Source organism: Medicago sativa, chromosome 7, assembly GCF_051527215.1.
Source record: "Medicago sativa cultivar Bolivia chromosome 7, Bolivia_mono, whole genome shotgun sequence".
NCBI lineage: Eukaryota > Viridiplantae > Streptophyta > Magnoliopsida > Fabales > Fabaceae > Medicago > Medicago sativa.
Genome location: NC_140755.1, coordinates 34,295,908 through 34,323,303, shown reverse-complemented (window position 1 = coordinate 34,323,303; position 27,396 = coordinate 34,295,908). Strand labels below are relative to the sequence as shown.

At 34.1% G+C, this 27,396-nt stretch overlaps 3 protein-coding genes and 1 pseudogene across 8 annotated transcripts; 1 reads left to right on the top strand and 3 right to left on the bottom strand.

Annotated features, from left to right (window-relative positions):
- Window positions 1-212: 212 nt before the first annotated feature.
- LOC146905844 (plant viral-response family protein (DUF716)) lies at window positions 213-1,681 on the top strand. Its single transcript, XM_085724196.1, has one exon. The coding sequence runs from the start codon at window positions 230-232 to the stop codon at window positions 1,376-1,378; it is 1,149 nt and encodes a 382-aa protein (XP_085580322.1). The 5' UTR covers window positions 213-229; the 3' UTR covers window positions 1,379-1,681.
- Window positions 1,682-5,781: 4,100 nt separating this feature from the next.
- LOC146905843 (FBD-associated F-box protein At5g56370-like) lies at window positions 5,782-9,253 on the bottom strand. Its single transcript, XM_085725167.1, has 4 exons — window positions 8,459-9,253; window positions 8,232-8,372; window positions 7,861-8,138; window positions 5,782-6,068 (listed from the first exon to the last, which is right to left on the bottom strand). Exons 1-3 carry the CDS (start codon window positions 9,188-9,190, stop codon window positions 7,866-7,868), a joined length of 1,146 nt encoding a protein of 381 aa, XP_085581293.1. The 5' UTR covers window positions 9,191-9,253; the 3' UTR covers window positions 5,782-6,068; window positions 7,861-7,865.
- LOC146905841 (FBD-associated F-box protein At5g56370-like) lies at window positions 6,326-26,225 on the bottom strand. 5 transcript variants are annotated; one of them, XM_085725164.1, is made up of 4 exons: window positions 25,333-26,215; window positions 25,096-25,236; window positions 24,726-25,003; window positions 6,326-6,352 (listed from the first exon to the last, which is right to left on the bottom strand). In XM_085725164.1, the coding sequence occupies exons 1-3, from the start codon at window positions 26,062-26,064 to the stop codon at window positions 24,731-24,733; spliced, it is 1,146 nt and encodes a 381-aa protein (XP_085581290.1). In that variant the 5' UTR covers window positions 26,065-26,215; the 3' UTR covers window positions 6,326-6,352; window positions 24,726-24,730. The 5 variants fall into 5 exon arrangements, with proteins under 5 accessions (XP_085581290.1, XP_085581288.1, XP_085581289.1 ...); XM_085725162.1 differs by lacking the exon at window positions 6,326-6,352 and adding an exon at window positions 22,845-23,248 and having other exon boundaries at window positions 25,333-26,225; XM_085725163.1 differs by lacking the exon at window positions 6,326-6,352 and adding an exon at window positions 22,845-23,495.
- On the bottom strand, window positions 15,802-21,310 carry LOC146905842 (F-box/FBD/LRR-repeat protein At3g52680-like; annotated as a pseudogene). The gene is made up of 4 exons (XR_015020140.1): window positions 20,489-21,310; window positions 20,238-20,399; window positions 19,865-20,151; window positions 15,802-16,103 (listed from the first exon to the last, which is right to left on the bottom strand). The product of XR_015020140.1 is annotated as an F-box/FBD/LRR-repeat protein At3g52680-like (transcript).
- Window positions 26,226-27,396: the final 1,171 nt, after the last annotated feature.

Below are 27,396 nucleotides of genomic sequence, written 5' to 3'. Positions count from 1 at the left end.
AACCTATTTGTTTTCTATTCCTATGTTTATCATTAAATTTGCCACATGTCAATTTTCTTATGTATTTCATTTTGTTATGCCATGTTTATTCTCTCATTTCACCATTCTAAAATGTATGTATATATATATATGAGTTTCTAAAAAAAAAAAAAATGTATGTATAGGAGATATATGAGTATAAAAGAAAATATCGTAGAAATTTTCGCAAATTGATCGTCAATTAATTGACATGGGGTCGCATAATGTTTTTTTTTTTTTTTTTTTGAGAGAAGGGTCGCATAATGTTGTCTCACCTTCCTTTCAACCTTTCTTAAACGGAACCTTCTTCCCTCAAAAACCCATTTTCCTCTTCAACACACCAGCTGTATTTGTTGACCCAAAAATACCACCAAATCTCATCAAATATTCCCTCCCTCAACTCCCATTACCAAGATCCCAAAATCAAACCAACCAATCCATCAATCCACCCCTAATGGCTCTCATTTCCTACGCCTTAACAGGCACAGGATTCATCATAATAGGATCACTCGAATCTCTCCGTGCATCACAATCCCACAAATTAACCAAAAACCCATCACCCCTTTACATCACTCTCTCAATTTTCACCTCTTTTATAACCCTAACTTCTCTCATATCACTCTTCAACGCACACACTTCAAACGACGCCGTTGGGTTATCCCTTCAGCTTCAAACCCTACCAATCTCACTACTCTTCTTAATTCACTCTCTTCTCTCCCTTCTTTTCCCTTTTCTCCCTTCACCTTTGCTTAATCTCGTTCTCCTCTTCGGTTTCGCCGAAGAGTTTCTCTTATTTTATCTTCAGAGAAAAGATCCTACTGGAGTTGAGAATCGGTATTATGATTTATTGTTAGTTCCTATAGCGGTTTGTGTGATCGCGACGGTGCTTGAATTGGGTGAATATGCATCGAATGTGACGAAATTAGGGCGTGGGATTGGTCTTTTACTTCAGGGGACATGGTTTGTGCAAATGGGTTTGTCTTTGTTTTATAAGAATTTTGTTGCTGAAGGGTGTAATTTGCATCAAGTTAGTATGGGGAATTATAGTTTGAGATGTAAGGGGCATGGGGAGTATCATAGAGCGAAAGCTATTGCGACGCTTCAGTTTAATTGTCATCTTGCTCTTATGGTTATTGTGCTTGTTGGGTTTTATTCGTTTGTTTGTGGGAAGGTTGGGAATTCGGCGAGGGAGGAGATGAGTTTGAGGTATAAGCCGCTTGGTGCTGAGATGCAGTCTTTGGAGAATTTGGATGGGAATTTTACTTTGGAATCTGATGATGAAATTGAAGAGGTTAAAGATGGTAATGTGGGGAATTTGAAGGTGATCAATGGTGTTAATGGTAATTCATATAATCATTGAAATACGAACTTGTTTGTTGTGTTTTTAGATTATGGTGAAAGCAAAGGGACACCTTAGTTTACTTTGTGTAGAGGGGTTTATGATTTCTTGTTATGGTTTAGGGTGTCTCTATGTAACATAATGTTTTTCACATTGAATAATATTTCCTAGTAGTGTTGTCAATTAAGGATCATGGAAAATAGTTTGTTTAAATTCTGCTATGCAATAGTGATATAGTGCTAGCATGCTGATATTTGACAATATTTTGTACTAAATAGTGTAACATAAACAAATAATGATTTGTTCAAACTCTGTTTTGCTATAGTGTCGCTTATTTGACAACTTTGATTTCTATTACATGCGTCTCGTTGCATTTTTTTTAAGTGGCTATAGAGTATGATTTGTGTGATTCATAGTAGTTGTGATTGGAAGTTCTTTTGTGGGTTATTGGTTTGATACAACATAATAAATTAAATATTTGTCATTCCTTAGCTCAAAGCCTGCAAAAGTTGGTTTAGTTGTTGCCATTATGGAACTTACCATAAAGAAATAAAGGGTAGAATAGTCTTATTTGAAAGTGTTGAGTATGACTTATTTTCTCTGATAAGTAGGTAGCTACTCCGTAATCTTCCTGTTAGCAAAATACAGCAGCTACTCTGCTGTCAGAGACGTTGGCACAACCTATGAAGCACAAACACGGACATGAGTCACACGACACTGATTACTGACACTACGTCAACAACTGTAATTATTTGAAAAAATGGCATAATTGAATGTAATCACATGTGTTAGTGTTAGTGTCATGTTGGTGTCAGACACCGACATGTGTTGGACATCGGACACGGCTTCTATTAGAAGTGTCGGTGCTACGAAGGGCACAACTAACCGAATATCTGTGATCAATCTTTGTGATCTTATGTGTGTTAATTTATCTATTTTCATTAGAGCCTGGTTTGTTGTTCTAATAGGAAGACTTGTGGATGCCAAACTTACCAGTGAACATGTAGAATCATGCTAGTTTACAATGTCGGGTATGATTATTGTGCTGATTCACCTTGTTTACTAGCCTGGTTTGTGCATATATATAGTTCGATGGTTTTGCTACTTCATAAAATTGACTAAGTATTTGTCATTCCTTAGCTCAGAGCCTACAAAAATTGGTTTAGTTATCATTGGACTTAATATACATTATACAGAAATAAGGGGTACAATAAATTTATTTGGAAAGATCTATGGATGAAAAACCTACTAACCAAGAATCTTTCTAATTTACAGTTCTGGATATCAAAAATTGTGTTGACTCACTTTCTTGCTTGTTTCCTGTGTTATCTGACTAGACTTGTTTGGATTCACTCAAACTCACATTTATTAAATTAGCAACTCAATAATTAAGTTTTACCACCGAACTGCTAAAGACTTAATGTTGTGAGCTGTTTATACATAATCGAAAGTACAAAGCAGACTCTCCTCCTACGCAATCAAATCCTCCCTTTCTGACCCAAGCCCTATGATCAAAATGTTTTCTGTCATTTGTTCATGAACCAGCAAATAATTTTCTGCATGTTTGCAACTCATGAAGACCTGAACATATTGCATTAGTTTCAAAATGATTTGTTTTCTGCCATTTAGATTCTGGTGAAAGTAAAGGGACAACACAGGTCACTTTTGTGTAGTGTTTATGATTTCTTGTTATGGTTTAGGGTGTCTCTATGTAACAGATTTGTGTGCATTTCGAATAATTTATGTGATTTACATCAGTGTTGTCAATTGAGGATAGTGGAAAGTAGTTGTTTGTTTAAATCTGCTATGCAACAGTGGTGTAGGGCTGGTATGCTGTATTGCTTCTGTTTGATTATATTTTGCACTAAACAGTGAATCATAAGAAAAAAATAGTGATTTGTTCAAATTCTGCTATGTTATAGCGACACTATAGCCGTTATTTAACAACTTTGATTTGTAGTATATTTTCAGATGATTTTTGTGATTCTCTGTAGTTGTGATTGGAAGTTCTTTTATGGATTATTGATTGTAGTGTATATAGTTCAATGGTTTGCTACAACATGATTATAATTACTATTTATCATTTGTTAGCTATACAGAAATAAGAGGTAAGATATTTTTATTTGGACAGCCATTTTGTAGTCGTAAGTATTACTTTGTTGTCAAAGATGTTAGCATAATTTTCCGAATATCCATGATCAATCGTTGTGTTCTTGTGTGCGTTTCTTTATCTATTTTCTTTAGAGCATGGTTTGCTGTCCTAATAGGAAGACATGTGGATACCAAACTTACTAGTCAACATTTAGAATGATGCTAGTTTACAATACCAGATACAGTTATCGTGCTAAATTAGCTACTCAATGGTTCTGATTTGAGATCCATGTTTTGCCCCCAAACTGCTATGAATGCATAAATGTAAAAAACAGAGCACACTATCCCCTATCCCTACACAATCAAATCCTCTCCAAGTGCATAATCTTCTATGTGACTCATGAAGAAGCTGATCACTTTTCATTTGTTTCGAAAATCAAAATCCAATTATCTTTATGTTCTGTTTCAAATCGATCGGACATGTTCTTCAATCTAGTTTTAATGCACTTTGTGTGATGAAGTCTGTTATGTGCTATTACTTGAAACCATAAAGGCATAAACAATTTCCACCATTCTGCTATGCTGGTCATACTTATATGATGAACAACTAATGGACAATTACAAAACATTCATTAATGATATATAGGTGTTATAACCGTTATTTGACAATATTTTTTACTAAATAGTGTATCATAAAACAAAGTGATTTTTTCCAATGTTGATATGCCATAGTGCTATTCCACTGCTATATGACAACACTAGCTTCCAGTACGTGTGACTCATACAGTATAACTTCTGTGATTCACTGTAGTTGTGATTGGAAGTTATGTATATAAATAGTTCAATGGTTTGCAACTACATAAAATTTTGATTTAAGTATTTGTCATTTCTCAGCTCAGAGCCTGCAAAAGTTGGTTTAGTTGTTGTCATCGTTGAACTTATTATACAGAAATAAAGTGTACAATAATTTCATTTGGAAAGATCTTTGGATGAAAAACTTACTAGCCAATACTTAGAATCTTGCTAATTTACAGTTCTGGATACCAAAAATTGTGCAGTTATCTGACCAGACTTGTTTAGATTCACTCATACTCACATTTACTAAATTAGCAACTCAATGATTCTGATTTGAGATGCAAGGTTTGCTACCATTCTGCTAAAGACTTCATGTTGTGAACTGCAAGCCCTATGATTGAAATGTTTTCTGCCAATTGTTCATGAACCAGCAAATCACTTTCTGCATGATCTTTTCTTTGCATCCCATTAAGAAGCTGAACATACTGAATTTGTATTATATTTATGTCCTGTTTCAAATTGATCGTACCTGCTCTTCCATCTGGTTTTAATTTCCATTTACATTAATGAATGTCTGCAAATCATGATTCAAGATCCTCAAGCAACGGAACTTTGTTTCGACATACCATGATCTGGCCGTTTATGTATGCTATTAACGTGTACTATCTTAAGATATTTTGTTCCTTCATTATCTTCCCATCAACTGTTTTGTCTGATTCAAAAATAGCAGGTTCATAATTGTTGGCAAATTGATAAAATAAAAAGATAAAGCAAAATGATGTCTAATGAACGTATGCTCTTTTTTCTGAGTGCATGTCACGCAAGTGTTGATGTAGAGACGATATGTTTGGTGCTGAATTGGAGTATTTGATGTGCTGAATCTGTATATCCACAATATTATTATTGCATTGATAGTTATACTTATAATGTGAAGCAGGTAAATACATCACTTTAAAGACAATATGAAGAAACAGAAAAAGGTTCAAAACACAATTTAACTCTCCTTGTGTTTTCTTTTTTGTCTTTCTATAACACCAACCTAAAGTTGACACTCAAATCAGGTGCTCAAAAGCAACCGAAAACAAAATTGTTTGAAATAGTTTTTCTCAATTTTTTAGTATGCACATTCCCCGGCAGACATTAGAATTTAGGGTTAATTTGTGATTGTGCGACTTTAACACTACTTTTTTTAGCGATTTTAACCTCTTATTTAGCGATTGTGACACCTAACTCTTATAGGTAATATGTCTTTTCTTTAAAAGTAAAATTTAAAAACTCCAAAAAAACGTCAAAAAGTTTGTAACACTAGTTTGAAATTTTACTCACTCTTATTTTGAGTTGACTTTTCACATTTTTTTAAATTTTAATGGAAGTTCGTGTTGGGTATGTGACTAGGGTGTCACATCAATAATTGATGTCACACTTTGGCGTAAAATTGGGAGAGGGCTATCAAATAACAAATGAGAAAAACATAAGGGGCCAAATTGCTCGGGAAAAAATTATGGAAGACCAAAACATCAACATCACAGTCGGGTTGGTTATGGGGTCAAAAGTGCAATTAACAAAATGAAAATATAATAGATCTAGTTCTTTCTTGAGATGGGAATTAGGCAAATCAAGAGAAAGACATATAGCTTATCATGAAACAATTTAACGCACACGCATAAACTTAACCTAAGTTTCCTGTCAATAGCTTCATTTACAATACACATACGGGTTTCAACATATTCCCACTCACCGCCTTGCATGGAAGCATTCCTTTATGCTGTAGTTGTATACTTGTATCCATCCTCTTGCCCTTATGTGCTGATTTGCATCCCATACCCTATATTTTGTAGCATAGACTTTAGTTAGAACAAGGAAGTCTATAAGAAATACTATAAAATTTGGTCAATTCCTAAGACAAATGGCATATATCAGAATTCAAACGAAGAATGAAATCAAACATCTCTAGTAACTTAAACAAATTAACTATATGGAACATTACAATATTGTGAACAAGGAGTCCAGATAACACTCGAACTGCAGAATTATGCAGTGAGTGATACACAAAGTTCTGAGTCTGCAACTCCCCCACAATATTGCAGTAGCCTATGTAGTTGATGCCAACTAACATAGCAGGCAGATTAAACGACCATCATTATTGAGAAATCAGCCATATTATATACTCATCACCCTCCCATGTCCATTATTCCAACAGCAGCATAAATTTAGAGTAAACAAGACTAGAGCCACACCACATCATCATCTAAATCGCTTCAACCAAGCCATACCACTGCCCTTCAATTTTCTTAACCGACCCACACCAATTCCACACTCTAATTTTGTCCAGCTTGCAAACACACTAAACAACTACTAAATGCCACTATAAAATAAGTTACTTTGCCAGCATTCCAGTCTTGTAACACCAAGCACTCGCCAATCACACATAGCCAAAAACACAACAATGAACCCCACCCTACTAGACACTATTTTGACAAAGCAGCACCAACTGCCATAAAACAACTTACTAGTTTCTACTGATAGACAAATAACAGCAAACAAACCAGGCATTTTCCTCCATAAATCCCCCCCACTCCTCAATTAAGACTCCCAATGATATCCTACGTGCAAGAAGGTTGTATTTAGTTGGAAACCAATTTTGAATTAATTTCCAAAAATAATAATAAACCACTTTAAGCGTTAAATTGCTCAGAATGCTCATTTGCCTCCCTCATCAAACACCTATATGACGACCTAAGAACTAACAGTACAAAAACCTGACGGATCGTCTTTCCAAACAACTGTCTCTAACACCATCTCTAAATCTCACCCCTTCAGACTCCACTAATAACTGAGATACCAACTCTTATTCCCATTGGAACAAATCTCTCCGCCACCACAACTCCCACCTCCTATCTACCACTCTTGTAAAGTAACACTCTGACCTCTTTATAAAAAAAAAAAAAAAATAGAGAATAACCTACCAAACTTATTTCTTAACGTTCCTCGGTCAGCCAAGTTTTCATCCCAAAAAAGAGTATCCCCCTCATCCCCCGCCACTTAGGTGATAGCCAAAGAGCACAAATTTTGTTTGAACCCCAAATGTTCTTTGTTCAACATTCCCAAATCACCTAACCATGCTGGTCCCCCTCTCCCTCTTTCCAAATTTCACCTCGGAACTCATCATACATTGAATTTTAAACATTTGTACCACAGTCCATTCTACTTGGTCATTCTATTTGGTCTTCAATCTCCAAACCCGTTTTCTTAATAAAACAAAATTAAAAGCCCTCAAATTCTTAATACCCGACCACATTAAGATTTTTAGGTAACACAAATTCAAAATTAAAACCCTTCATTGTTCGTGGTTTTGTGTCATATCAATATTTTTGAATAACCATAATACAATGACTTGACAAGCATCACTGCAATTCAAAACTTAAACAATTATCAGTAAGAAAGCAAAGTTCACAAAGGTTTGGAGGAACAAGAATCAAAATATATATATTTGAAAATATATGACATATAGACCTAATGAAACTGGGTTCATGTATTTCAAACCATTCCATAGTCCATACTATTGTTGCAAATCTAGAAATTAGAATCTACGGTAACTAATGTAAACATGCCCTAACCTTCGTCAATAAAATGAAAGTATACACATAGCAGAACCCCTTGGACATGAAGATAATTTCATTAGCATTTGGTGCTTTATATTTATACCCACTAGCAAGGCATTAATTGTCATGGTGCGCATTACTTTTGCATTCTTCATAATATACTTTGCAAACTGAAGCTCACACTCCGTGCCTGTATAAGATGTAAGTGAGCATGTTCTAAGTTGAGAGGAAATGCATTCTGGAACAATTTTTGGTTCCTTCCAATCATCCTTGTCAATTCCATGTCCATGAAGCTATTAAAATCCACGAACTTAAATTAGAAAAAAAACGTCTAAAATACAGTTAAAACTAGAGTTAAAAAATATCATCATTAGCATAAGTAAGACCTGATCAATAGTAAGATTTTGAAGCTTAGGGCAATGTTCGAGCAATTCTACCAACCACTTCCAGCTGATACGCCAATTTGATTCAAATATAAGCTCCATATGAGTTAAGTTATGAAAAGTGTGAACTTGTTGCTCGTTGCTCTGTGTGGGTTGCAAAGAGAAATTAACATTAGAAATCAAGTTAAACTTCTTGTAATATTAGCTGGTGAGAAGAGAGTTACTCGTACCAGTTTTACTCGTAGAAACTTTGCATTACAAATCCAAAAAAATGGAATATTCGAATCAGGGTTAGAAATGTCGGCTCTGACCAAATTGGATAAGCCTTTAAACTCTATTTCATCATTTGGCAACGCAAATCCTATATCAATGGTTTGTAATTCCTCTAGAATGGGACATCCTTCTATAAGCTTATTAAAATCTCTTCGCAAAAAGAAAACGCAGTCCAAATGGAGAGTTTTGAGTAGTGGAAAATCAAATTGGGCAACAACAGTCACTATTACAAACTTCAATTTAAGAAACACAAGGTTCCTGCCGCAATTGAAGACACTTGAAATTGTAGGACGTAATCTGATTAGAAAATCGTGATCATCAGCGCCGGTAAAATCTAAGATGAGATTCTCAATTCCTTTTTTAACAGCAACAGGAACAAATAGATTGATATCCTGTGAATCACATCCCGCGGAGGAACCACATTTGAGGTGGAACAATCGGATGGGCAAAGTGGGGTCACGGGTGAGCATGACTGAGTAGACGAAAAGTCGAAAAGTGTTGAAGTCTGCAAACTCGTTGTCGATAAAGTAGAGGGTGAGGACTGAACGCCACAAAGGGTTCCATCTTTTGGAGAGGATGGTTGTCGCAGCAGATTGTTTGGTGGAGAGAAAAGAAAGGATGTGGCAGATAACGGAATCCGGAAGGGCGCTGATTCTGTCGACAGTTGGAATTGAACGTGGGGAAGACATCGCAAGGGGGTGAGAATGAGAATCAAAAAGCAGGGTTCGGGAGATAGAAGATGAGAAGCAGAAGGGAGGGTTTGGGTCGTATATATAATGAGATTTCATTGTCTAAAAAATGTCCTTTTTATCAAGGTGTTAAGATAAAAATAAAAAATAAATGGTTAATTTAGTAAATGGGTCCTATAAATATTCAGAATTTTGTTTTTAGTCCCTACAAAATATAATAACATTTTTTAGTCTCTGTGATATTTTTTTTAAATATTTTAGAGACCAAAAATGTTGACGGAAATTTTTGATAGGGACTGAAAAATGTTGATGGAAAATTTTATAGGGACTAAAAATACTGACGGAAAATTTTATAGGGGCTAAAAAGTGTGATTTTTTTTTATAAGGACTAAAAACGAAATTCTGAATATTTATAAGGACCAATTACTTAATTAACCCAAAAATAAAATAAAAACTATTTATGTGCTCTATTTTTTTTCCTTCTTTCAAGTACCTGTGTTTGGATTATACAAAATAATATAAAAGATATTGAGCTTATAAATATATCAAAAAATTATTATAGTTCCAACCTTCTTGTTTCTACGAGGTACAACTACATCATATATTTGTCGCCCGACTTTGTTCATTATAGGAAATCATCCTACCAACATATCTTTCATCTCATTTTATTACATCTTCTCGACAGCAGGGCCGGCCTAAGGGTCAAGCAACCCAGGGCTTTAGGCTTCAAAATTTTGGGTGAAATAAAGGTCTCTAAAAAATTAATTTGGTTATAAGTGTATTATATGACAGATAAATTACAGAAAATGGCATAGCTTAACTGATTACCAAAGAGGCCTCAATTAATCTTGGTCATGAATTCAAATTTTAGTCTCCACAAAATTGATTTTATAAAAATATTCTGTTATAAAAAATATATTTTTAAAGGCCACATTAATTTTTTTTTTGCTTTAGGCTTCTTAATCTGTTGACCGACCCTGCTCAATAGTGTTGTCTATGTGCTAAGTGGGAGAATTAGACACTAATCCTTTAAATATAACATCATAAAATGATTGTTATTCACATATGCAAGAAACATCATTCGATTTCTATGCGAAGGTGCACCGCATAGAGGAAAAAAGTTTTTGATTGCCATTAATTTATGGACAGTAGAACCACCACATTCTTGTATCTCTGTTAAGGTCGTCCCTATGAAATTGGTGTCCCGACTCTCATAGTAAACATAGGTCTCTAATAAAAAAAAACACTTTTTTTTAAAAAGAGAACAAAAAAAAATTATAAAGTCCTTAAAAAAAAGTTTATAATGTTTTTTTCCGACTACCATTACAAGAAGTGTTTTTAAAAAATAGACAAAATTACAAGAAAATAATAATTGTTCTGGACAGGCCAAAAGGAGTTGTACAACACCATGTGCCGGGTAATTGGAATTGTGTTTGGAGCTTAAAATTGCCGCCGAAGGTTAAGAACTTCATGTGGAGAGCTTGTCGTAATTGTTTGCCCACGAGAATCCGCTTGCAATCAAAAGGAGTTCAGTGTACTGATAGGTGTGCGGTGTGTGAAGAATTTGGTGAAGATAGTACTCATTTGTTCTTTATGTGTAGTAAAAGCATGCTTTAATTTGCTGGCAGCGCATTGGTTTATGGAGCCCTTTGATGGCTGCCTTTGATGCTAATGCTATTTTACAACATATGGATCAACAGCAAAAGCAAGTATTCGGTGTGACTTTATGGAGTATATGGAAGCACCGAAACAATAAGGTATGGAACAATGTTACTGAAACAGCTCAAGCTATTTGTGATCGTGGAGGTTCTCTTCGTACTAGCTGGAGGAATGCTCAGATTATTCGTCATCCCATATCCCTCAACACTCCATTACACCGAATGATTTGAAGTGGGTCATACCAAGTACCGGTAGGTTTAAATGTAACGTAGATGTGTCCTTTTCTCAAGCTTTGAATCGGGTCGACATTGGTGTGTGTATTCGAGATGATGAAGGTCATTTTGTTTTAAGCAAAACTGAATAGACGACTCCGCTCATTGATGTGGATTTGGGTGAGGCCTTAGGTTTATTATCAGCAATGTATTGGGTTCGTGATCTGCAACTGGGTATTGTGGACTTTGGGCTTGATTCCAAAACTGTGGTGGATAGTCTTTATGGTAGTAAAAGTGGCGTCTCTAATTTTAGCGCAGTAATTAATGCCTGTAGACGTCTGTTAGCTTCTGATTTAGTAACCTCTGATGTTAGGTTTATTCGGAGACAAGCCAACGAAGTCGCTCATACATTTGCTAGGGTGGCTTCATATCATGCTAACTTTCATATTCATATTAGGATTCCATCTTGTATCTCTACTATTATTATGAATGAAATGCAATAAGTTTCTTCTTGTAAAAAAAAAAAAATTTAAATAACTTAAAAGACTTAAGTGGTAAAAAAAACTTTCTAGACCAACTTATTACAATAAAATAACTTAAAAAATCTCCTATATAATTTAGCCCAAAAGTTTGGTTTATTTCTAAATAGTAGCTGTAGTATTTTTTAGGCAAAACCATGTACGCGGTTCTTAAACCTTTGCTCCCGTATGAAAGCATTTAGACTAGCATTTGTACAAAAAAAAAAAAAAATTAGGTGCTTATGTTAAAAAAAAAAATTAGTTTGATTTTTGGATTTTAGAATTTAAATTTAAAAAGAAGTGAAGGGAGAAAGGAATGGGTCAAATTTAAACTCTATTTTCAAGCACAATATCCTGATCATGTTTGAATCATACATTCAAATTTCTGCATCAAAATGCAATGAAAAAGATGAAGAGTTAAGATAGCTCAACTGATTGGAGCTAATAGTTAAAACACTTAAAAAGAATTAAAGGATTGAGGTTCAAATTTTAGTGAAAGATAAAATACTAAATTTGCCTATCAAACAAAATGCAGTAAAAAAAGATTTAAAATTTGAACCTTGGATGCACCAAACATGTCCTCCAAAAGATTGGCAGCTAGAGATCATGTTATTTTCTTTTATATTGGGAAGAATGAACTTAATTTAAGAAGAAATGGAAAATAAATTTTATACTGTTATTACAAATATTAAAAATAAAAAATAAATGCATATTTGAATGGTACAAGGAAGTGATATTAGTCATATTATATAAAACTTGCAAACTAGAGCCAAATGTTGTTTCATCTAAGTTGTTGCTTCAAGATAAAATGAAAATAATTCAATACTAATAAAGAACCAACATTTTTCCAACAAAATACATAAGCTATTTGATAGACCAGCAGCAGAAGGAGTAGCAAGCTGATCTCCCACATTTTTCCAAGACGATTTTGCACACAGAATGCTGCCAATTAAGAACCAACACATCGACGTCAAAAACAGTTTTTAATTTGTACTTTGCTATTTCGAATGAAATTGTAATAAAGAAAAGATGCACTTGATCTATCTAGAGATAATATTCTATATGAAAATTAGTTGGTTTCATGAAACAGAACCTTGTTCTTGTAATGCTTGTTTTGCCTTTATTAGCACAGAATGGATATATTCAATAAAAGTTAATACAATGATTCCTAGACATAATGAAGCTCAAGCTAGCATGATGACTGATATGACTCTTTCGGTTTCTTATGAGACCATGACAGCTCCATCACATTCTCCATTTCCCTCTTTGTGAGGTCAGGATCAGAGCAAAATCATCCCTCAGAAGCAATAATGCATCAAATCCAGGTGATAGCAGAAAAAATTCAAAAGCATTTCAACTTCCAACGGTATAAAACTAGGGCAACGTTACTTGACTAAATTTTACATTTCCTTATTTAGACCTCTCAATTCCTTTGAATATTCAATTTAGGGACCCTAATCCCAGATCAAGTTCTTAAAGTCCATGCACCCTACATTTTGACATGGAGTTATCCTTTGAAATATTGTGTACAAAGTCAGATTCAAATCTTAACATCAGAGAGAGAGAGGGTTTTGGGAATGAACTAATAAAAAATTCTGCTCTTTACCCAACAAAAAATTGCTCGCTCCCAACTGAAAAGATGACATTGTCCCTGTGTGACTTAACTCACGCTGGTTGTGTTCTCTGCGTGACTTAAGTCACGCTGCGTGATTTAAGTCATATATCAGCAAAACAGAAACACAGTTCCTTATTTTCTAAACTTCCCAAGTTCGATTTTTTCCCCTCCAAATCCGAATTTCATCATTCTTGCGCCATTCAAATCCAATTTCTCCACAATATCAAGTAAGTGATGATTATCCTACTTCATTGCATTTTTTTGGTTGAAATTTCAGTTTTCTTTAAGAAACTTAACATTTTTAGGTTTTTATAAATTTGTTTTGCATGTTAGTTTTTATGATTGTTAGTGATGAATTAAGTTAGGAATTGTATTTTAGATGTTGTTTAGAGTGAAATGTGGTAGTTTTAGGTATTTGAAATTGTTTGATTTTAAGTTGATTGAAAGTTGCACCGTAGGTGTTTGATAAAATGTTTCAATGATTTTTTGTTTTTGTTTTTTGGATTGTTAATGATGAAATTTGTTAGAAATATGTTTATTAATGTTGATTATAGTTAGTTTGACTGCAATGTGATAGTTTACGGATTGAAATGACATTGCAGAAATTTAAGTGTTGTTGAATTGTTAGAAATGTTGTTGAATTGTCCGTATGAAAATGTCTCATTGATTTTTTGCTTTTTGAAATGTTGTGTAGATATGTCTCAGAGGAATACGTCTCAGAGGTCTGAGGAGAGGAGTGACAAACTTAGGTTAGGGAGAGTGTAGTCCTCTACTAGTAGTGCACGGAGGGAGAAGCAAGCACTACACAGTATCAACAACATTATTAGGAGCAGGCGTATCAGCCTCAATATTAGGGAGGGTATCAGCCTCAGTATCACGAGGGGTATCAGCCACAGTATCACGAGGCGTATCAGTATGAGCAGCCTCATTATGAGCAGCAACAATATGAGCAGCCTCCTCAGCAGCAGTATGAGCAGCCTCCTCAGCAGCAGGTTGAGCCTGGTATGGACGATGATGATAGGGGCTTTCCAGAGGGGCCTTATGAGTTGTCTCTTTTACCGGACTTTGGTAAACACATGACATGCAAACTTTGAAGCGATAAAGTAGTAAGTATAATTGCTTTATTTACTTTAATGATATTTTTACGTAGAATATTTCATGTTTATTTTACGTATTATTTTTTTTAACGGTGTTTGTTAGAATACGTGACATTTATTTTTTACGTAGAATATTTCATGTTTATTTTACATATTATTTTTTTTAACGGTGTTTATTAGAATACATGACATTTATTTTTTACGTAGAATATTTCATGTTTATTTTACTAATTATTTTTTTTAACGGTGTTTGTTAGAATACGTGACATTTATTTTTTACGTAGAATATTTCATGTTTATTTTACATATTATTTTTTTTTAACGGTGTTTATTAGAATACGTGACATTTATTTTTTACGTAGAATATTTCATGTTTATTTTACTAATTATTTTTTTTAACGGTGTTTGTTAGAATACGTGACATTTATTTTTTACGTAGAATATTTCATGTTTATTTTAAATAATATAATTTTTAACGGTGTTTGTTAGAATATGTGACATTTATTTTTTCCTTAGAATATTTCATGTTTATTTTACATACTCCCTCCATTCCTTTTTATTTGATGTTTTAGCTCTTAAGTTTTATTTCAAAATATTTGATGTTTTAGAATTGTTGGTATTGTTTGTCCAATTTTACCCTTGTCACAAACCGTTCACTTTTTAAAAGTGTCACCTTATACTTTTTCAATTGTATACTCCCACCATTATTTTTTGGATGAAAAAATTGTATACTCCCACGTTCATTTTTTGGAAGTGTAAGTAATAAATGTATTGAAATCAGAATTGTATACTCCCACCGTTCATTTAAGAAGATTTGGAATTTTGAGAAGAAAAAAGCAAGGAGTAATCATGGCAGCCAAAAAATAAAATAAGGGTATTGTAGTCCAAATCTACAACTATTTTCATTCTTTAATGATTCCTTAATATGTGTGTAATCAGCTAAAACATCAAATAAAAAGGAATGGAGGGAGTATTATTTTTTTTTAACGGTGTTTATTAGAATACGTGACATTTATTTTTTACGTAGAATATTTCATGTTTATTTTACTAATTATTTTTTTTAACGGTGTTTGTTAGAATACGTGACATTTATTTTTTACGTAGAATATTTCATGTTTATTTTAAATAATATAATTTTTAACGGTGTTTGTTAGAATATGTGACATTTATTTTTTCCTTAGAATATTTCATGTTTATTTTAGGCTAAACTGCACTTTTCGCCCCCTAAGTTTCAAAATGTTGCGATTTTAACCCCCTATTACAAAATGGCAAAAGTGACCTCATGTTTAGGGAAATATGCTCTATTGACCCCTAACATATGGGAAATATGTCTTTTGACCCCTTATCTTTACAAAAAGTTTTTCTGCATTGCCACGTTTGGCCGACATTAATTAAAATCATTAATTGATTTGGTAATTCAAAATGTTTTGATTGGTTGTGTGCAAAACTGTTTTGGACCGTCAACCCACCACTATTAAACTCTTATTCATATTATATAAAACTTGTAAACTAGAGCCAAATGTTGTTTTCAACAAAGTTGTTGCTTTAAGATAAAAGGCAAAATGTTGTTTTCAACAAAAAGGAAACCCAACAGAAGGTGATCTTCCACGTTTTAAGTACACAACATATTACAACCATGGGAAGCAGATAACAAAATACACATTTCCACACCTTCAAACAAGTAGCCATAACCTCATTACACCCAATCTAAACTAAAACCAACAGCAAAACAGAATAGAACAATATACCAGCAGCATATGATTGGCAAGGCGATCTCCCACATTTTTCCAAGATGATTTTGCACACAGAAGCCTGCCAAATCAGAACCAACGACATCGGCATCAATAACAGTTATTAATTTCCATGAGTTATTGCTTCTTGATAATAATCCAGATTCATGAATCAACATGCATTCTTGTAATTTGTCCTTCAAGTTTCTACTAGTACTTTACTATTTTCAATGAAATGCTAATATAGAAAGGATGCACTTGATCTATCTGGAGATAATATTGTATATGGAAAGTAGTAGGTTTGATGAAACAGAACTTTGTTCCTGTAATGCTTGTTTTGCCTTTGTTAGTACAGGATGGATATATTCGATAAATGCTAATACAAGGATTCCTTGGAAAGCTAAAACAATAAATTGAAAAAGAAAATGAATCAATTCCATCCATAACAAAATAGGTTTAGACAACAAAGCATATAAAAAATTTTAACCCAACAAAATGTTTCAAACATGGACACTAGATTAGACCATTGGAAGAAAGAAAAACTTATGTTGCATAATGCATATAATAAAGGATCCACGTGTTGTCTAAATTCAAATTTCAAGTATATACAAAACAGAATATAATGAAGCTCAAGCTAGAATGATGGCTGATATTATTCATTCGGTCTCTTACGAAACCATGACCAGTTATCAAAATTACGAAAAAGTTACATCACATTCTTCATTTCCCTCTTTGTGAGCTCAGGATCAGAGCAAAATCATCACTCAATGCAATAATGCATCAAATCCATGTAATAGCATATAAACATCAAAAGCATTTCAACTTCCAACAGTCTAAAACTAGGGCGACGGATAAGATGAATTACTTGATTGAATTCTACATTTCCTTATTTAGGCCTCTCAATTCCCTTTGAATATTCAAATTAGGGACCCTAATCCCAGATTAAGTTCTTAAAGTCTATGCAACCTGCATTTTGACATGGAGCATACTCGTACCTTAGAGATATTGTGTGCAAAGTCAGATTCAAATCTTAACATCAGATTTGAGTTATCCTTGAAGCCCCTCATTTAAGCCTTAATGTCAGGAATTTGGTGTTCTTGGGGGTCCAATCTCAGCTATGGTTGTCTAACAGAATTAACTTCTATTGTGAATCTACGGTTTATCAAATTAAATCCGCAGGACAACACCCAATGTCAAAATCAATTTTTGTTTGAAAACTATCTGACTCCAAAGTTGAACTTTTATTAGCATTTTTGTACATGAGTCCTCTGTAGTCATTGAGTAATGGTTTGCTGCATAAACTTGGTATACCGCTTTAAATCACTATTTTGAAGTTGTAGGGAACAGCCTAATGATCACCTTCATTCGATTCATTAATCCAATAGCTAGCACTTGGATGCCTAGAAATCACTTAGCTATTTAATCAAAGTTTTGAATTAAGTATAAGGCACACAAGGTATCATCGATTTGAAACAAGGTATCAATCAGAATGTAGGATAGCTAGCAACCATATTATCTCAAACACCAATCAACCAACACATGAAACAAACATGATAGGCAACATCCTAAAATACATATGCAGACATTTGTCCCTGATTTAATTTTGGGCCCTCAAAACTTTGGACACTAGAATTGGTATATGCATGAATTTGGGCCCTTAAACACTTTGGAGGAATCAATTGAGATTTGTTTATATAATTAAGTTCAAAATTTTAAATTTGATTAAAATTTGGGCCCTTACGTTTCTATTTAATGTTTTTGGGGGAATTTGGGACCTCAATTTTGAGGCCGTATGCAATAGCTCGGCTTGCACATGGGGTTAACCGTCCCTGTACATATAAACACATGACTGCTTTTAGCTTTTCCAGAAATCATTATAGGAAAATGCATGATTAATTCGAACATAATTGGTTTTCAAAATTTTCCTGCAGAAAACTAATGGAACATTTTACCACATTTGAACCTCCAAAAGACCTTCTATTCAACAAGCAGTATTTGTTTTCAGTAGAAAAACTTGAACAGAAACCAGGTAATGTGAGACATAGTGTTAAAGCTTTAGAATATATATAAAAAAAAAAAATAGTGTTAAAAGTTTTGAATATAGAAAAAAAGTTTTAATAATAAATAATATGTGGTTCGGCACCCTCTTCATAGATTTTAATAGGAAGATATAAGGTCATTTAATATGGTATTTGAGCCGGACTAAAGATGGAAATGTGGGAATTAGATCCAGGACTCACGCCAGTTTGAACATGGTAGGTGCAGTAATTAAAATGTGTCAACAATTAGGAATATCCAGTGAATTGATTAGACTGAACACAGTGTATTAAAGATATTCAAAGTAAATAAATCAAAAATCCATTTAACTGCTAAGATGAGGCTAGCATATGGCTAGCTACCTTACTTTTTACACAGAAAATGAGACCTCCCTCTATATATATATGCAGGGTCTGCTCTATTCAATTCTAGTTTTGAGTTTTGACACTTTTTGCAAATGACGAGTTCAAACAAATAACCCATGTGACCTCTTGGTCCCTTCTGCACAATATTCAGGACAACTTTCATGTGCCAACTTGCAGGGGAAGTTCACACATTTTCATTATCTTGACAGTAAATTGTTTTTAACATCCAAAGTTTGTTGTAAGTAATTGTTAAAAAATTAATGGATGAGGATAAAGACAAATCTTATACCTTCAACTCCTAAATTCCTCGCTCAATACTATATAAATCGAAATTGCTAGACATTTTTCTCAATCACTTTTGGTCATAGCCATTCTTTTAGCCTATTTGTTTGTGTTGAATAGTCATAATTCCGTGTTTTAATTAGTTCTAACATTCACTATCATTTGATTATATAAACCCTCCATGTGCCTAAGCTAATAACAAACTTGTTCACACATATTTTTAGATAAGCCTAATGACCACCTTCATTTGGTTCTTGAATCCAATACCTAGCACTTGGATGCCTAGACTTGGACACCACTAAGCTATTCCATCAGAGTTTTAAATTGTACATCTTATACTATATATCTAATCTGAAATGAACACAAGTTGCTATCAGCAATTTTAAACAATGCAAACAAGATATCAATCACAAGAATGTAAGATAGCTTGCAACCATATAATCTAAAAACCAATCAATCAACACATGAGCGAAACTTAATAGGCAACATCCAAGCATCAATTGTCATAGGCCAAGCAAGTGGATGCATTTAGTTAAAACAAGAAGTTACTAACGATAAAATTATAATAGCTAAGATCATACTGCCCATTTTTCGTTGAAAACATGTTCACATTCAACTACTTTAGTCTTTTTTTGGTGGTGTCCGGGATTCGAACCCCAAACCTTGCATATATTATGCATTATCCTTACCAACTGAGCTAAGTTCACAGAGATATTCAACTACTTTTGTCTATCTAGCTGCAAATTATGCCATATATTACTACTTTCCACAAGTCCACAATAAACATAATTAGTGCACGCTGTATACTCATTTGCAATCTGTAAACCTTGGTAATGTCAAAAGAGAAAAGAAATTACTTTTATAGCATTAGCAAAGAGCCGTAGAACACATGTTTACTATTAAGTCATACATTGTTGTGCACAACCTATATCTTTATGTGGGAGAGATAAAAGGCATGATAGACAAACTTAAGAAACAAAAATTCAGAATTGACACCCTTTGTATGTAGTGATATGCATCTATATAACTCAAAACATTCACGTTTACCTGGTAAAACAAAGTTTTACGTATTTCAAAACATTCAATTTTACTGTTGCACATCTAGAATCTCGAATCTAAATAAAGTATGAAGTAGAAACTAATGTAGACATGCCCTAACCTTCTTCAATCAAATGAGAGTTTACATGTAGCAGAGCCCCTTAGACACAGAGATAACTTCGTAAGCATTTGGTGCTTTATATTGATATCAACCGGTGAGGCAGAAATTGTCATGGTGTGGAGTACTTTTGCATTCTTCAAAATGTACTCTGCAAACTGAAACTCGGACTTCATACCTTCATAACCTATAAGTGAACATGTTCTAAGCTCGGATAAAAGGCATTTTGAAACAATTGGTGGGTCCATCCAATCACCATCACCAACTTCATTTTCATACGTAGAATCGTGTCAACAACAAAAAAAAAAAAATCTTAGAGAAAGTAATCAAAACGAAGGAAGCTAAATTAAATAAATGATCAACATTTAGCATCGACAAATAAGACCTCGTGAATGATAAGATTCTGAAGCTTAGAACAGTTTTGGAGCACTTCTATCAACCACTTCCACTTCCCAAGCCAATCATTTGTAAGTTGAAATACAATCTTCATGCGAGTTAAATTAAGAAAGGTAGGAACTTGGTAACAATATGGGAGCTTCTGCATGAGTTGCAAAAACAAACATTAGAAATCAATCAATCCAATTTGTTTTAATTTAACATTATGTTAGAAAGCCATGGTATTCATACCAGCCTTGTGAATAGAAACTTTGCATTACAAACCCAAGCAAATGGAATGTTCAAAATTGTTGAGTTAGAAATGCTTGCTTCGACTAATTTGAGTAAACCATTAAACGCTTCATCCTTAAAACGAGACTGCACTAAACCATATGTTCTCAAATACTCTAAAGCGGGACAACCATTGAGAAGGTTCATAAGAAAGTAAGTAGTGCGACGTCCGTTGAATGAGATTCTATCCAAATGAAGAGTTTTGAGTAAGGGAAAATTGGCATCCAACACACAATTTATAGACAGCTTAGTTAACTTAAGAACAATGAGGTTACTGCAAGTGGAAACACATTGAGGTAAGTTAAAGAGAACAGGCGTGGGCGTAGGCGTCGGCGACATGTCAAGCTTGAGATTCTGAATTCCACGCTTGACAACAGATTGAATAAATAAATTGACATCGTGTTTGTTGAAGCCAGAAGAGTACCACATTTGAGTCGGAACGATTGGATTGGCGACACCGGGTCACGGGTGAGCATGACTGAGTAGACGAAAAGTCGAAAAGTGTTGAAATTTGTAAAGTCATGATCATCGAAGTCGAGAGTGAGGACTGAGAGCCACAATGGTTTCCATCTTTTAGAAAGGATGGTTGTCGCAGCAGATTGCTTGGTAGAGAGAAAAGAGAGGATGTGGCAGATAAGGGAGTCTGGGAGGGCGCTGATTCTGTCCACAGTTGGGATAGAACGTGGGGAGAGCATCGCAAGAGGGTGAGAATGAAAATCAAAGCAAGCTAGGGTTCGGGAGATAGAACATGAGAAGCAGGAGGAGGATTTGCTGAAAGAGAGAGAGAGAGAGAGAGAGAGAGAGAGAGAGAGAGAGAGAGAGAGAGAGAGAGAGAGAGAGAGAGAGAGAGAGACAAGGCTCTAGTCGGCGAAGTCAAGAAGTTAGCTTGCTTACGGCGGATATCTTATAAACTTCTTTAGAAAGAAAGAAAAAGTCATGTTTAACAAGGTCATTTCACAACGGACTTATAGTTTATTTCAGGAGTTTTTAGCTTATTTTTCAGACGTTATTGTAAGTAACATTTGAGTTTATAGTTTATCATCTTTTATTTCTACGTTACCTTTGTTAGTTTAACTAAATTCTATTTTTACCCGGTATCATTTATCTATACTATATATACTATCAGGGTTTTTATATCATGTGCAAAATCACAAGTGTTAAGAAATTTAAAATGGTAAGTTTGTCTTAGAACTTGTGTATTTTATGTTAAAATATACTCCTTCCGTCTCATATGAAGTGACACAGTTGACCTTGTTACTATATATACAATTCCACTGTTATTTGTTATTTGTTGGAGGGTGTAAATCATTCATGATACATTCAAAACGCTCATCCAAACCAAATATCGGCAAATAATCACTCTTATTGCTTTTCAACTCATGAATAAGTGCACTACAAACCTATATGTGATTTTCCTCATTCAGACCAAATATTGGCAAATAGTCTCTCTTAAAAAATATTAGAATTTTTGTTATATTCTACTAGATCATTAGAGTTTCCAGGATCATCATGATTAATACACATTTATGAATGGCAAAAACAGAAGTAAAACATTATTGAAAAACTGCCAATGATGATACATGTAGAAGCTAGGATATCACATTCAAAATTTCAAATACCTCCGTCTCTGTAGCAAAATATCTTCTTTTTTTCAATAAAAAAAAAAGAGAAAGAAATCGGAGCATTCATAAAACTCCTAGAAATAAATTGAATAAATGTGATAATCACGAAAATTAAAATTAAAATCTTAGCTTATAATCTATATTTTTGTAATTACTCAAAATTCTTTTTGCAATGGAAGAGATAACCAAATGCAAAACAATAACAGTAATTACCACAATTTTTCAATTTTTCTGTTTAGTAGAATATTTTTTCACGTTTTCCTCTTGAAATGCTCCATAGACAGAGAAAACGAAAACCAATAAAATGTAGTTCATTGGACCCTAGCTATTTCTTTATGTGCCTTGTTTGATCGAATTGTTGCACATACCAACTAAAATTGCTTAATCTGACCAGAATACTTGCAACATCAAAGCTAAAACCACAAAATCATCCTGCTTACTAAATTGTATACAACACAAATTAGGAACTGAGAAGAGATCAAACAAAGAGTGAAATCAAAGATGAGATCAAACAAAGAGTGAAATCAAAGATTAGTGATAAAATTCTAAAAGGTACTAATAGTGAGAGTCATATTGAACTTGACTCTGAGGATTTAAAACAATCAAAGATTGTACTACCCATTTTCCATTGAAAGCATGCTTGGAATCAACTACTTTAGTCTTTTTTTTTGAGGAAACTACTTTAGTCTATGTAGTTGCAAATTAAGATATACATAAACCTTTCCACAAGTCCACAATTAAAGATGTTCATTGTACAAGGTACAGACACATGCGTTAAATGCAAACCTTAATTCTATCAAAAGACAAAAGAAAGTTACATTTATAGTATTAGGATAGAGCCATGGAATCATGAATCATGAACCATGCACAAAGATAAACCTCTACTAACCACACCTACTGATGCAATGGTAATACGCAGAAAACCAAGATCAGTTTGAGATGCCAAAGATCCGCACTTTCATAACCGAAAGTGCTCACTCTCTCAACTTTCCAAGATCCACACTACACAAAGGCCAAAGCTCGAACACTGTAACTCCCCCCACAATATGCTCAGCATCTCTATAGCATCTTGTGCAACATCTTATGTAGTTGATGCCGACTAAAGTAACAGGAAGAAAATGATTCCATTAGATAACAATCATTACTGAAAAATTCCATCAGTAGCATGAACTTAGTGTAAAAAGACTAGAGCCACGTCAAAGCACTTTGACCAAAGCCAAGAAAACTTGAGAGAATTTTCAATGGAGATAATCCAAATCATACCAACTGCCCCTCAATTTTCTTAACTGACCCATACCAATTCCACACTCTCAGTTTGTTCAGCACGCAAGTTAAAAACCAGATCACTACAAAATAAACTTCGTTGCCAACATTTTAGTCGTATAACACCAAGCACCTAACCAATCACACATTATCAAAAAGACACCACTTTGGCAAAACAACACCAACAAGCACAATACAATTAACAAGTTTTTATTGATAGAGATATAACAGCAAACAGACAAGTCATTTTAAAAGATCCAATTAAAGAACCATTGCCGATAGAGTACCCAAAACTAGCATGATTTGAGTGTAACAAATTACATAAATATTGGCTACCATTATTATGATATACCATGGACAATCCCAACCAAATTGCCAAGACTAACCAAACATTCTAAAATACAAGAAATTCAAAGAATAAATGGTTGACTGACTCATTTGCACCTCACCCTCATACACACTGATGAACGTCACTCCCATGATATCCCACACACGTGTTAAATTGCTATAAACGCTCATTTGTCTCCCTCATCAAACTCCTATATGCCAACCTAATAGTATAAAAACCTGACAAATCATCCTTCCAAACCACTCCATCTCAAACACCATCTCTAAATCTCACCTTTCAATCTCCACCAGTAACTGAGATACCGACTCTCAATTCCCACCTCCCATCTACCACCCTTCTAATCTTCTCAAGTTTTGCTCCCAAAGAGAAAGAGAACAACCAACTAAACCAGTTTTCCTCCCAAAAAAGAGTATCTCCCCTACCACTTTGGTGATAGCTAAGAGGCACCAATTTTGTTTGAAACCCCAGCATTCTTTGTCCAACTTTCCCAAATTACCCCACCATGTTGATCCCCCTCTCCCTGCCTCCCGAATTTCACCTTGGAACTCACCATATTTGAACTTGAATTTTAAAAATTTGCAGCACAGTCCATTCTCTTCGGTCTTCAATCTCCGAACCCTTTTTCTAACAAAATGGACCTAATAATAGTACACAACCCCTTAAGAAACTTAGGAAACACAAATTCAAAATTTAAACCCTTTGCCGGTTGTGGTTATTTATCATACCGATATTTATGAATAAACGCAATACAATGATTTGATACGCATCAATATAATTCAAAACAAAAACAATTATCAACAAGAAAGGAAAGTTCACAATGGTTTGGAGGAGCTATAATCAAAATATATATTTGAAAATATGACATAGAGTGCCTAATAGAACAGAGTTCACGTATTTCAAACCATCCCATGCTACCACCGCATACATTTAGAATCTAATGTAACTACTGTAGACATGACCTAACCTTTGTCAATAAAATGAAAATTTGCACGTAGCAGATCCCTTTGGACATGAAGATAATTTCATTAGCATTTGGTGCTTTTTATTCATATCCACCGGCGAGGCAATTATTGTCATGGTGCGCATTACTTTTGCATTCTTCATAATATACTTTGTGAATTGAAGCTCACACTTCTTACCTTTATAAGATGTAAGTGAGCATGTTCTAAGTTGAGAGGAAATGCATTCTGGAACAATTTTTGGTTTCTTCCAATTGTCCTCGTCAGTTCCATATCCATAAAGCTATTAAAATCCACATACGAAAATTAGAAAATAAATATCTAAAATATAGTTAAAACTAGAGTTAAAAAATTTCATCATTGACATAATAAAACCTGATCGAGAGTAAGATTGTGAAGCTTAGGACAATGTTCAAGCACTTCTACCAGCCACTTCCATTTCGTCTGCCAATTTGATGCAAATGCAAGCTCCATGTGGGTTAAGTTATGAAGAGTGTGAACTTTTAGTTCATCGCTCTGTGTGAATTACAAAGACAAACATTATAAGTCATTCAAATCATGTTCAACAATTCATGTAACTTAAGCTATAGTGAAGAGAAATAATCGTCGTACCAGTTCTAGACGCAGAAACTTTGCATTACAAATCCAAGAAAATGGAATATTCCAATTGTAATTAGAAATGTTAGCTCTAACCAAATTGGAAAAACATTTAAATTCTCCTCCATCACAATCAGTCGGAACCCTAAATCGCACATCAATGGTTTCTAATTCCTCTAGAACAGGACATCTTTCGACAAGCGTATTAAAACTTTCATTATCATCTCCCATAGGGTAAACACTATCGAAATGGAGAGTTTTGAGCCGTGGAAAATAAAATTGAGGAACAACATTGAGTAATAGTTTCTTCAACTTGAGAACCACGAGGTTCTTGCAATTGAAAACACTGGAAAATGTGGGATCTAACCTGATTTGAAAATGAAAATCAGTGAAAGAAAAGTCTAAAGAGATACTCTCAATTCCTTTCTGGACTGCAACAGGAACGAATCGATTGATATCATGTGGATCGCATCGGGAAGAGAGACCGCATTTGAGGTGGAAAGATTGGATGGTTTGACGGGTGAGCATGACGGAGTAGACAAAATGTCGAAAAGTGGCGAAATTTCTGAAGTTTCTGTCGTCGAAGTCGAGAGTGAGGACTGAATGCCATAATGGTTTCCATCTTTTGGAGAGGATGCTTGTTGCGGCGGATTGTTGAGTAGGGAGAAATGAGAGAATGTGGCAGATAATGGAGTCTGGTAGTGCGCTGATTCTGTCCACATTTGGAATTGAATGTTGAGAAGACATTTCAGATGGTGAGAATTGGAATCAAAGCTAGAGTTTCTGCAACAAGAGGAGAGGCGGAGAAGTAGCAGGTCATTGAGCGTGAGCAGGAGACAAAGGGTTTGCAGAGAGGGGAGAGGTACTACTTAATCGTGTGCGCTAGAATTTTGGGAGTGGACTTAGTCAGAAGCGTTTCAACCGTTTGATCATGGTTTCGTGGGTGATGTGTGGTGTGACGTGAGGTGTCTACAACCCATAAAATAGTTGAGTATAATAACTTCGGAGGAGTGTTATTTGAACAACCAATTTGATGACAACTTATTTGACAACCATAACTTACAAAGAAAAAGTAGTATTGGCACGGAAACCATAACAATAGAGAGATAAAGTGAAAAATAATGTGAGTATGAGAGAGAAAGTTGTCACAAAAGTTGTTAAAAAATGGTTGTACAAATATCATTTCTCAAAATTATTATACACATGTGCTCCTCCGTTCTTATATACAAGCATTTATTTGATTTTATTTTTGTTTTTAAATGTAAATATTTTTTAAATTATTTTTTTGAAGACATATTTTTTAAATTATTAAATCTATTTATTATTGTCTAGAAGCCCTAGCTCAACTGACAAATGACGAAATTGCAAGGCTGAACGTCGTGACATGGGTTCGAACCTGGGATCTCAGTTGTGTGAGTTTAATTTCAGTGGATTACCACTTCATCTAAGACAAAAAAAAATCATACCACTTCATCTAAGACAAAAAAAAATCTATTTATTATTTTTTTTCCTAAACATACCCCTAATTAATACTATTAATTTGTCTTGGAATATGAAAAGTCAAATTTGATACACATACAAACAAATGACAATTTGATAATATTAACACTAAAAAAAATTAATTACACTAACAAATTTTTTAAGAAATGTGAAAAAAGCAAATGAGACTTACATGTAGAGACGAAGGGAGTATATGCCAATGAATTTGTAAAAAAAAAAAAAAGTACTACTCATTCTGGTCATATTTATAAAAGAAAGTTAGGTCAACAAAAGTTAATGTATTTAGACTGAATTTTTAACCAGATACATCAACTTTTGTTGACCCAAGTTTCTCTTATAAATAGGACCAGATGGAGTATATGATAAGAGTTTAAAGGTAGCGCACCCACATCGTAAAACATTCTTTACATAGACATCCAATCACAACACATCAGATTATACTTTAGTCACATTTTCATTATCTCGCAAAATTGGTCCTCTCATTTTAAAATTCATTAGCTTTAGTCCCTTTCTCATATTTTTGGACTATTTTTATGTTTAAGGGATAATCCCTTACCTCTTGAACCAATTATTGTTGGT